This window comes from Trichoplax adhaerens, genomic scaffold (genome assembly GCF_000150275.1).
Source record: "Trichoplax adhaerens TRIADscaffold_3 genomic scaffold, whole genome shotgun sequence".
In the NCBI taxonomy this organism is placed as follows: Eukaryota; Metazoa; Placozoa; class Uniplacotomia; order Trichoplacea; family Trichoplacidae; genus Trichoplax; species Trichoplax adhaerens.
The window spans coordinates 3026293-3039649 of NW_002060945.1; the positions used below are offsets into that span (position 1 = coordinate 3026293).

The 13357-nt window shown below is 33.2% G+C and overlaps 1 protein-coding gene across 1 annotated transcript; it reads left to right on the forward strand.

Moving 5' to 3' along the window:
• Window positions 1-454: 454 nt before the first annotated feature.
• TRIADDRAFT_49990 (uncharacterized protein) lies at window positions 455-11319 on the forward strand (the record flags this gene model as incomplete). Its single annotated transcript, XM_002110352.1, has 28 exons — window positions 455-496; window positions 4511-4651; window positions 5441-5564; window positions 5769-5838; window positions 6033-6114; window positions 6241-6316; window positions 6440-6531; window positions 6738-6795; window positions 6885-6925; window positions 7045-7151; window positions 7241-7331; window positions 7417-7508; window positions 8215-8325; window positions 8419-8491; window positions 8570-8638; window positions 8720-8792; window positions 8973-9070; window positions 9173-9265; window positions 9365-9460; window positions 9547-9639; window positions 9757-9814; window positions 9933-10056; window positions 10152-10221; window positions 10302-10354; window positions 10500-10590; window positions 10786-10830; window positions 10997-11104; window positions 11209-11319. 28 exons carry the CDS (start codon window positions 455-457, stop codon window positions 11317-11319), a joined length of 2382 nt encoding a protein of 793 aa, XP_002110388.1.
• Between the last annotated feature and the right edge of the window lie 2038 nt (window positions 11320-13357).

Sequence of the window (13357 nt, forward strand, 5' to 3'; positions counted from 1 at the left end):
CGAATAGTGTACAGTACAGTAGAATCCCACTCAGAGTACAGTACCAAAAGGGACAACTTTTTTTTACAGAGCAGAATCAGTACGTGTTGTACTGTACTGTTGTGAAAAAAGAATTTCTATACTGCATACTGTAGTACAGTACAGTACTGTACAGTACTATACTGTTACAGTAGATTGCAAGTTCTACAGTACCATACACTACTGTACTACAGTGTACTGTACTGTACTGTACGGTACCATGGCAAGAAGATATGCACAAAACTTTGCCCATGTGACCTTGTCGGCCTTTTTCCCATTCCATTTAACCTACACTCACTAACAGTGAATAAAATAACTCCATTGCATAGGAGATTATCTCCACGAGACATCTCCTATTCGTCAATCTAAGAATTCGAACCGTTCCGTGCTCTTGAAGCGTTCTCTTCTTCTTTCTACTCTATTTGATTTTGGTATCATGGCTCAAGCGCCAAGTTATCAGAGTGCCATTGTCAAACAGGTTAGTTCAGTAGGATGTCATTTCCTTACAAGTCGTATAAATGCAACACTGTGGACTGACATAGGCTTAAAAAGACTTGAAAACCACAGCAAATGATATCAACTTAGTCAAAGTAATCAACCATATTAGCCAGCCATGTTCTACTTGATACAACATGGATGAGCAATGAGCGTTGGTAGTCGATTTTGGACACCTGTATGTATTTATAACTTTGATACTTTACTGTGCCGCTCACACATTTAGGTATGGGTATGCGTTATCATCGTAAAATCATTGAAAATTTCATTTAATCTACGGGCTTACTCCAGTCTCCACCAGCCGAGATCTGCCCGGTTAAAACTCTACTGAGTGTACAGTACAGTACTATAGTGCAGTATAGTACAAGCAGTATTCTACAGTAGTCGTAAAAATGGACTGTAATTGATACTGTACCACATTGCAATTTAGCACCCTTTTGCTAATGGACTTCAATGTACTGGATAGTTCTAATGGTTCTACTTTGTTACTGACTCTTTTCACTGTCATCCTTTTCCTTCAAAAACAAGTCTATACTGTATATATATAAAGAGCCAAATTGACGCATACAATGTCGTGACTGTGATCGAATTGTTTTAATTGCAACACCAAAACTGTATAGAACCTAATCGTCACAGTGACAGCACATGTACTCGTATTGATCTCTCACTAAACCATTGGATTTGATGATGCGTTTCGTCCTAGTCCACAATCCCTCTCTTTCTTTCAACACTTTCCCAGTGGCTGAATTGTAGTGTGCTAATGTCTATTTACCAAGTGGAAGTCCAATCACATATCATTTGTCATTACCGAATGAAATGTGGAAGTCAAAATTGGAACCTGAATCAGGGACTGATGCGACAGCCATAGTCCTAAGGCAACTGTACTATGCGATTGCGTATCAGTTTGCACATGTCACGACAACAATTTGTATGGCAATGCCCGCAAAGTCATCGCAGTGGAAGGAGGATTATTGAGCTCATTTTCTTCATTATGTTGATGCACAGTACAGTAATCGCCAAAAGCATAAAAGTACACATGGATCAGCCAAGTACAGTAAATAGGACCACAGATATGATCTGGTTCCAGTGTTCACTCTTAAACAATGCACTTTCTAATACACTAAATACTTACATGTACTGTATACGAGCAAGTGGGAACTTGATGTTGGAAAGTTTTGTTGAAATTCAACAAAAGCCTTTTTTCTTTCGCCTTCCAAGATCAAGAACTAGTGAATACTCTCTAGTAAAGTGTAATGTACATGTAGTAGAACGAATTTTATTTAGGTGATCTCTAACTGAAATTTCTAAGTAAGTTCAGTAGTCTAGCCAATCGTAAGATTATCTATTTTCGAAGATTGGCCTTAAGTCATTCGTACCAAATGGCCAACATGTACACATTGTAAATTACAGCATTACCCTGCTCTTATCGAAATTCTACTCACTCTTTGTCTTGTCTATTATGATCATTTTGGGATGTTTAATTTTCACTCACTCACTATAAGAAATTAGCATTTCACAGAGCTTTACGACAGAGAGCAGACATTGCATGTTGCACTTCAACTTTTCAAAATTGTACAACTGCAATGCTACAAGTATACAAGTATGATCACCGCCTGTTTACCATTAGTAGCCACTAATATAAATCTAAATTTTTAATGAGGCTATCAAATCTCATGATTCCTATACTAAACCAAAATGCTATTAGACACGCGCTCAATATACTCGTACTACAATGTACATGAGTAAATTGTAGCACTTGCCACTTTACAGTGCTCCTTCAATTGCCAATTTTATGCTTTCTTAACATTATGATGCTTTATTACCAGCATCATGCAAGGACGAAAACAGATAAAAGTTTTTCCCATTTATATCGTAAACAAAACAAAATGGAGTCTTTTCTAATTTTCATGTTGTACCGTACCTTACAGGATTATTACTATAGTAGTAATTTGGAATCAAAAACTTCATTTATTTCAACTACTGAAATGGCTAATAAAACAGTGACATGTGACAATTTTTATGTCGAAGATGAAACGGGTTGCGTCCTAATGTCGTATAAAAAATGAAGTTTGTAGATGTCATAGTTCGAGTATCTACTTCAGGGACAAAAAAAATAACCATATTCTTTTAGTCCCGTAGTCCCTGATTAGTAATATGAGTACTGTAGTGAGTTCAAATGACTGTGACGACATTTTTTAGTTCTTTGCTTAGAGATACACGAAAACCTAGTACATGGCACAATAAAACGTTAAAGATGTTTCATATATTCTACGTATGTACGCGTATACGCGTCGTATGGTTGTCAGTTAAGCGAAAGTTAAATATCGAATACTACTGCAAGTCTTTAGAAAAGATTAGAGGCCTTATTGAACACTGCTAAATCTGACAGTTAATATTACAGGCAATATTAAACATTGAACATGCTTGCTATTCTACTGGCGATAAATACCTAGTATTGATTTATTGAAATAGCCTTTCTTGGATTAGAGCGTTTACTTTATTCAAAGATCACAATACATGACCTTAAAATTAATCGTTAACCTTTACCAATTGTACTTAGCCTGCTATGAAAGAATCCTACCACTCATTTTTTTATAGACAATATATCATTGCTGATTTCAAGCAGGTTACAATTTAAAGACTCGATTTATAATCTACTGATAAATGTTGCTGTCATTCAGATGCTGAGCATTGACATATCCTGATTAGGAATCCATCACTTTATGATCCTATTAGAAATCTACTGTTACTAATTAATTAAACTGTATAGGCTCGAGTTCATTAAATGCACTCATTCAGACATTATTGTAATATAATATAATAGGATGAAGGTAGCTGTCGCAGATAGAAATCATTGCATGTAGTTTTACTGTTCGAGAAGTTCAAAGTATCGTATTTAATCTTATTTTTTTGTGAAGTCTTTAAATCCTTCGATCAATTTGATCTCAATTTCGAAACAAGTTTTGGCTAATTATTGAAATGCACATGCGACGTGATGCTATTAACTTACAACTGAGCTACACTTACTGTAACCGAAATATTGGCAAGTCTTGTACTCATTACACTGTTATTATCGATATTTGATTAGAATTTCTGAATTTACAATGACTAGTGTACTTGCACGCTAGCAACAATAACTTTAATTTTCAATTAATATTCGATATGCACTCACTATGCTCCTATCAATTTAAAGCAGAAACTCTTTATAAAAATGAATCTCATGTTCCTTATTGTATAGCTACTGAATGGCATTGAGAGACTAGGGTGCTGTGATATATAGCAACTGTTTCATGAATTGATTTATTAATTAATTATATTATTAATAATAGTGTCGCGATGGAAGAATGGTGTAGTATACAGGATCTAGCGTACACTCGTATATAGATTACGTTAAATTTTAGTAATCCATGGTTGTACATTATATATAGTATATTATCATTAAACGTCACATCTGCTAGACTTACCGGCTACTAACAGACTACTAAGACTAAGCGAACATTTATGCTGTTTCGCTAATGTTGCACTCGTCTAATAACAAATAATATTGAATGCGGCTACTTACCTTCTGTACTGTGCACTCACTGTACCAGTCCACACTGTAAAGAGACATTTAACGATATTATTAACGTATACAGTATGCTATATATAACTATACGATAGTTTCATCAACGTGAAATAATCAATAGATCGGCCTTGAAAAAAAGTTACTGAGAAAAGATACTAATGTTAATACAGAATACGGATATGCAAGATACTAACATGATGTTTATTGTATGAATGAGCGAGTGTACATATAAAACAGGACTAAAAAAGAAACTGCAAATAAAATAAATGAAAATAGTTTTTTATTTACATTAAAGATTCATTATGCTGTACTTCAGTCATATCCGCAAATCTCCATAGAGATACAGATGATCTATACAGTACTTGAAATAAGATAACTAAGTAATTTAGGTTAAATCTAATATACTGATGCATGCCATTCATTGATTTCTAGGTACTAGCTGGTGATTCAATAATTGTACGCGATCAACCACGTGGTGGTCCTCCACCTGAAAGACAATTAAATCTATCCGGCATAACTGCCCCAAGATTAGGTCGCCGAAGTGGCGATGGAAAGCAAGACCAAAAAGATCAGGTAAACTCTTCAAGTACACACACCACTAATATTAATTCGGCACGATTTTATACCTATGTACGATACAGTACGTTATAGTGTTCTGCGTATGGCTAACTTCTGTGTCATAGTTATATTTAACAATTTATTTATTTATACAGGTACAGTATGATGCCAATAGTGAATCCAAATATTATAAATTTAGTAATCTACAATACTGTAGTTTTTTAATTTTGTATAATGCAAAAGGTCTGAATGAATACAGTACAGTACACTGCCAGTCTACTAATTAACTGCTTGATCGATTTTATGCAATGTAGTATACGATTTCGGTGATAGCGTACTGTAGAATGAGCAGAAAAATAACAGGCCTATCTTATTTTACACTAAACTGCCACTTCTCGTCCGTATCTCTTTCTAGTACAGTAGTCTTTATCCCTGATATGCTCAGAGACTACAGCATGTGATGATATGATATACTTATATTCTCTTGTACCGTCTGTCGATACAACGCATCTCCATGGTGTCGCAGTCTTTGCACGTTTATAATTTTATAATAATCAAGATTTTAAGCACTGTATGCATATGAGTAAAGCATAGCGTCTTCTTCTTTATGGAGACTAAAATGTCCTTATGAGTGAGTCATATAAAACAGGGTAGGGTAAAACCGTACCTTTTAAGATTTTGAAATTGAATGGCGTAAAATTGAGCCATGTCATGTTAAATCGGTACACGTACCCTTGTGTGTTGCTTGTTTTATATTCATTTACTGAAGACCTTTTAAATTTTCTTATTATGCTACTATTCTAGCCATATGCTTGGGAAAGTCGTGAATTTTTAAGAAAGAAACTCGTTGGCCGCAAAGTTTCATTTTATGTTGACTATAAAGTCCCATCAACTGGACGCGAGTATGCGGTGGTACTTTTAGGGCATGGTATGACATTAATTTCATTTGCTGTACTGTAATCGACCTTCTTTAGTGCTCAAAGTATAAATTTATTAAATAAACAAAGAACTTATTTAATCCAAAAATGAAAATGTTCACTTAGTCTACAATGGTCAACAACAGAAATTTGATAGCTCGTAAACCTTTACCGAAATCCTATGATAATAGCACTTTATGTATACTCTTTATTAGAAAATATTGCTGATCTTATAGTCGCTGAAGGGTTAGCAACTGTCAGAAAAGCAGGAGGAAAAGCGAGCGAGTAAGAACTAGAGTATTTAAAATAACTATAATTTTTGATTTTTATGCACATTGATACTATGACAGTATACTTACTAGATTTATTATGATATCCCATGTATGTATTATTATCAATCTTTGCTGTTTTATCACTGTAATTTAATTATTATGTACCAAAGTATTTCTTATTCTGCAAATATCTCATCAATGCCTTAGAGAGCAAACTAGATTAAGCGCTATTGAAGAAATCGCACGCGCAAGTAAAAAAGGTGTTCATAATGATGAGGAAGAAAGCAAGGTAAATCTGACCACATTAGGATTAACTTTAGCATTTTATATTTCATAGCAATCTAGAATAATAATGCGCGTTACAAGTATATTGTATACATGATTTATTAACGTAATACAAATGTACCAATTTCAGAATATCAGAGATGTTAAATGGAATATCAGCAACGCTAATCGTTTCCTTGAGCAAAATAAAGGAAAAGAATTTAACGGTATAATCAAAATTGAACTCTTAAGTTACGGCTTCGATTGGCTGCTTTTATCTCATGTTGTAACTAAAGTGTTAAAAAGAAATTATTAAATCTAAACCATTGTAATTGTACTTATGCTTGTAGCTATTATCGAACATGTTCGAGATGGTTCAACCGTTCGCGCTTTTCTCGAGGCTGACCACCAGTATATAACAATACTGATGTCAGGTATCAAGGTACGTATTACATTCTTTCAAAAATTTTTAGCAGTTCGTAAGTAACGCTTCGCTCAAGATTCTTTACGTATTTACAGTGTCCAAGCTTCAAGAGAGATAGCAACAAAGAAGTAGCGGAATCATTTGCTGAGGAGGTGAGTATCTTAATAGTGAAAATAAAGTATCAATAATAATCTAAAACTGAATTTATGTTCTATTACTCTAAGGCTAAATTCTTCACAGAATCAAGGATATTACAAAGGGATGTGAAAGTAACTCTTGAAGGTATAAAAATTTTAAATCATTTTCTTTGTATACTTTCACAACTACATCACATCGATTAATCGTTACGATTGATTAATTGTTGCTCAAAGGTATTTCTAATCAGAATTTCATTGGGACGATCAATCATCCGGTAATCATGCCTTAAAATCTCTTTGCTATAATTTTTGTATTTCGTCTATTAATTAACAATCTCATCAATTGCAATAAATCTAATTATCTCATAATCATCACTATTTAATGCTGTCGTAGAACGGCAATATAGCGGAATTTCTACTACGTGAAGGACTTGCGCGATGTATAGATTGGAGTATGGCTGTTATGAGCACTGGTAAGGAGAAGCTACGTGCAGCAGAAAAGTAAGTCCTGTAATACACCGGCTAGATATCAATCATTGCAATTTAACGTATGGATGGTTTAACGAAAACAATATAATATACGTTATCAGGCAAGCTAAAGGAAAACACGCCAGGATATGGAAGTCTTATAAGCCTTCGGTGTCTAGCGTCAACGCTAATGAAAAGGAATTTTCTGCTAAGGTATGGTATACGATTACACCACAAACCTAAAACTTTATTAAATCATTACATAAATACCTTATTTTGTTTCACCTCTCATATTAAGGTAATGGAAATAGTAAATGCAGACACAATTGTGGTGAAATTAGCGGATAACACAACCAAAAAAATCACATTCTCTAGCCTGCGTCCTCCTAGGTAGCCATTAACGTATTTATTAATACTGTATGTGTTATATAGTGTATATTATCGAAACATATCTTACTTAGCAGCTTGATATTCTCTATTACCGTTATTCTTGTGATGCAACAATGTAGCAAATTATCAACTTTCAATATGCGTATAAGCGTATTCAGCATTTTATTTAAGTACTATTCAAAATTTTTTAGAATGCCCGCAAAAGATACTGAAAATGCTCCGGTAATCATCAAAATTACAACTTTTGACACCTTAACCAAGACCCAATTAATAGTTAACTTACAAAAACATTTTTTAATCAGGACAAAAAGAAAATAAGACCACTATACGATATACCGTATATGTTTGAAGCACGCGAATTTCTCAGAAAGAAACTTATCCACAAAAAGGCATGAGATCATTAGATAAAAATTTGAAATTTTTGAAATTTTCTTTGTTTGCCATCACGTACTCGATTAATTAGCCATGCTAAAACCATAATAATTATTTCGTCTTTCTTGAAAAGGTAAATATTATTGTGGACTATATCAAACCTGCAAACGACGGTTATCCTGAAAAAACTTGTGCAACGGTCATGATCGGAGATATGTAAGATTGATTTCTAGAATGATTGCTACGGCATAAAGATTAAATCTAACAGTATTTAAATAAAGTTTTGATAAATTTCAATTTTTAATTTTAATTCATAATAAATATTATATTCTAGTAATGTAGCTGAAGCTCTAATCGGAAAAGGCTATGCAACGGTACTCCGTCACAGAAGTGATGATGAACAGCGTTCTTTGCGCTACGATGATTTATTCTCCGCCGAAATGAGGTAACATCTATTTTGTTCTATCTAACCTTTAAATGCACAGAGACATTTCAATTTCAATTTGCCAATGATACAATCTCTATGAAATTCTTATAGAGCACAGAAAGGTAGCAAAGGCCTTCACAGTAAAAATGAATCATCCGCACTCCGCATTGCCGACGTCTCTGGAGTAAGATACAGCGATATTACAAACACTAATATACCCACATTGTAATTAATTTACTAATACCTTTCTCTCTGCCACTAGGATTTGGCAAAGGCCAAGCAATTCTTGCCATTTTTGCAGCGTGCTGGACGATCTTCTGGTGTTGTAGAGGTGATTAATTTCTAGAGAATGATATCACATTGATGCAAAGATTCTTTTGGACTAATAACTGCTAAATTGAACATTAATCAGTTTATTGCAAGTGGATCACGTCTACGTGTCTTCATTCCAAAAGAAACATGTTTAATAACAGTATTACTCGCAGGTTAGTGTCACTCAGAAAATCTATCGATGACTATCGCGGTGTTAATAATTGAAACTAGAAGAAGTTTATAGTTCGCTACTTGCCGTAAACGCATGCAGTTTTGCTATGTTATCAGTTTCCAATCATAGGAGCGTTGTAGCTTGTTTTTGATTAATTCCGTATGCTCGTCATTTTGAAAAGGTATATCGTGTCCAAAAACAAAGTCTCAACGTAGCCAAGCAGAGCCGTATGGCGAAGCAGCTTTGGAATATACTAAAAGCCTTTGTATGCAAAGAGATGTAAGTATGAATCATGATTTTTAAACAACGTTACTTATTTCTTTACTTAACTCTTAACTTAAGCTATAATTATTTATTTCTTTTGTATATTTTCTCAATTAGGTGAAAATTGAGGTTGACGGTACGGATAGGGCTGGTAACTTTATTGGATGGATTTTTGTTGACAGCTTAAATATTTCAGTAGAACTTGTCAAGGTAATAACAATTTTGCTTAGTTGCATAATAGAATCTTTCAGTGGAATACACTACACTATGTACTAAGTTAATTCAAATATTTTTATTCGATAATTAAAGAACGGCCTAGCTAAAATTCATTTTTCGGCCGAAAAGTCAAATTATTATAACGAAATGCAAACAGCTGAAGAAGCTGCGAAGAAAGCGAAAATCAAGGTAATACAATAACATTGAATAATCGCATGTATAAATATGTAGGCACACGTACGTTTCTATTTAATAATGAACTATTTGATTTAAAGGTATGGGAAAACTTTGCTGAACCTGAAGAGAAGGAAGAAGAAGAAGAGATCATACCAGAAACACCTAAGGAAACAAAATCTAGAAGGAAAAATGTAATACAGCTATATTTACTACAAAATGTTTCCGATCTTATATTATTCATACAACTTTGTATAGAAATTGTAATAGCCTAGCAGTAAACTAACGGTAAATTTTAACCTACGTGATAGATAATAGTCACCGAAATTTTGGGGATTGACCATTTTTATGCTCAGCATATTGATGCAGGTACTCTTTTGTAATATTCATTAGTCAGCACATGTATGAACTGATTGTAGATTTCAATAATTAAAGTAAATTATGTTATTACTCCGGTTAATTATTTACTTACTCGCATAATTTGCAGGACCAAAACTTGAAGCTTTGACTAATCAACTACGAAGTGACCTCAAATCGAATCCGCCAATTCCTGGCTCATACAGCCCTCAACCACGCGCGTTGTGTGCGGCAATGTATGAAGACGACGAATGGTAAAGTGATTGCGATCGCTAAGAATAGACCTACTAATCATTATCACAAATGAAGATAAGCTAAAGCCTCCTTATTCTCTCTGGTAAATAATTAGGTATAGGGCACAAATAGAAAAAGTTACTTCATCGTCAGCTATTGAAGTCCTGTATATCGATTACGGAAATGTAAGTTCTAACATGATAGGATAGATAACGTATACCAACGTAAAATAGACATTATCATAATGATTTTATTGCCTCGATAGAGAGCCACCGTCTCAACTTCTAGGTTAGCCCCGCTTCCTTCCGCTTTTCACAGGTAACGATTTCAATAAATCTTCAATAATCTTAAAACTTTCAAGCAAATTCTTAAAACGTTAATTAAATCTTAAATATATTAGTTTACATAGCATAAAAATGTTGAGTTTATATCTTTGATATATATATTTCATTATACCGTGTAGTGTTCCTCCTCAAGCTCACGAATATCATTTAGCTTTAGTTCAAGAACCATCTGATGTAAATAAAGACTGTTCTACAATCAGTAACGATAACGTTATAATTATTTCGTAAATTCAAACTATATTAAACTAACATACTTTGGTGAATTCGATAGGACGAAGACAAACGTGAAGCGCTGACGCAATTCATGGAGATATTATCGGTAAGAAAAATAAATATCATGATGGAAATACTACTACAAATTTAATGACGCATTTAATTAAAATGAAAATAATCTTGTGGATACAGGAACAACAGTTGGGATTGGAGGTTGAATTCAAGTTACAAAATCAAGTAAGGCATAACACTGTTACTCGTATAATATCTTGTATTTTCGTGGCACTTTAGACCATTCATAGATAGTATAGCTAGTATTCAGCTAGAGTATTGACCGTGCAGTACTAGCATAGTATTGCAGTATCTAAATGATTTAGTAAGTATCTCATATTTTTGCTACAAGGAACACGTGTCGTTGTATACTGCTGATCAACTGAACGTAGCTAAGGAGCTCATTAGCAAAGGTTATCTACAAGTTCAAAATCGAAGAGAAAAACGACTTGCTAAATTGGTAAGTAAAATTCAACCTAGATGTATTAGTATTAAACAGACTATGGCAGCTGTGATAATTACTATTTCCTTTATAACTTTGTAAAATATACTAATTTATATTAGGTGACTGAGTTCAAAGAGAGTGAAAATATCGCAAGAATGGACAGATTAAACATCTGGCGATACGGTGATATTACTCCTGATGATGCAAGAGAATTTGGTTATAGCAAGTAAAAATAATGAAAATTTCAATGCCATCTATTGGATAATTACTCTAGCTTGCAATTTCGATATTCTTTGCATTGTCAGCTACCATTTTAAGCAAGATTTTATCTTACAAAAATTATCACATAGTACACTAGATTTACGAATTTATAATTTGATATCTTATGTTAGTTTACGAAAATAAATCTTAAAGAAATGGAATTGATATCTTACTAAATAAAAAACATTTTGATAATGCTATATTTTCTTACCGTCCTAATGATATGGTACGAATGGAGACGGCTACGACTGTCGCTGCTACTAGTAAAACGATTGTAGTTGACATATCGTACAGTTTGTTCAATTTCTGAAGCAACGCATTATTTGTACCGTAGATGATCCTTTTCAATTATAATTACTCTTTCTCTAGCATAAGAGCATACTACAGAGTAAGACGTTTGGATATTATTGTTCCTTACGTTCAATATGATCAACCTTATCGTGCTGCGTTCAAAGTATAACAATCGATACCACCAGTATTCACTAAAATGGTTTAGCATTGTAAGATAATAGATTAGAATAGTTATAAGATGCCATTTCTGATTTCTAGGTAAGAAGAAAACAATGATAGACAAAATTGACAGGTCTATCAAATGATAATACTATCTGTTAAATGAGCACATTATCGTAAACCGTCAGCAAAGCGACGGGAGTTTGCACTAGTATATTTACAAATGCAAATGTGCAGCTAATGATAGTCGATAAATTTAACCATTTAATTAATATAATTGTTGGTAAATTAAACTAAATAAGAATACAGCTATCACATTGGCCAGTTTCTTTTGACACTGTACATTAGCTCCATATCTAAATAGCCCAGCACGTGGATACCGTGCGGTAATTAATATCACTAATTCAACTATATATAGACTATGTCTACAGTACACGACGTTGACCTAAATGTTTACCTTGCAAACTTTAGTGAATAGCTGGATCTAGTTGATAGATTAATACGAGTACAATGAGAAGGACGATGTATTGTAACAAAATATCCCGTATTCCTAGAAATTCTACCGTTATTTACACTTTTTTAAATTTAAATTTAACTATATGGAGGTTATTAATGATAGTTTTAATGATGTATTATTGATTAGAATATCAAGTTATCTGGGATTAGAAATTAATATCTTTTTATAACATAAAATAATACCTTTACCATGATGAAATTTATCGCTATCATGAAGATCATTTTTATTCCCTTTCCGATCAATATCGGATAGAAATTTTATTTTTATTTCATATAGAATAAATATCGCATCCTCTTGATTCTCACTTCATTTCTGTTTCCGATTGAAAATTATCCTACTGTTTAACGTAGAATGGATCCCTGACTTGATCAAAAGATAATAAACTTCAGCCACTTTATAGCTTGATAATGAAGGAAAATAGTTTTTATTTAAATTTTTGAAAGATAATAGCAAGTAACAAAAGATGCTCACAATAGAAAGATAGATAGTGCACTAGTGGCTATCTATCAACTTAAATAAATAAAACAGCACAATGGAAATTTTTTACGAAAGAGCTTTTACGTTTTTATGGAGTAAGTTAATAAAGAGAAGAAAGCTTTCAACTACATATTATTATTATTAGCGATCATACTGTATTTCGCTTATGCCTAATGAGAGGGAAAGTGTGCAAAATGTATACTGATAAATAAAGGTAAAAAGGATATCTTAATGGTCAATATTTTTGTCTTGATAGTATATACTTAGATAAATTGTGATCGATTTGATGGCCATGAAGCAATCTCATTATCCTAGCATTTTTTTTTTTTCTCAGTACCGATCGTACGAGTCTTATAGCACGCATCCATCGCACTACCATTAGATTTCTATCATTTTCAGAAAGCAATTTAATATAATCACAACTTCTTTCTTATTTTATGTAGGAAATCTACATTATTATCCACTCTGTTTCTATCTTTGTACTTTAATATTGCTACTGAAATGGATTTAACGGTTAAACAACATTCTACGGACGTAACGCACCCTAATACGGGTCAAAACAT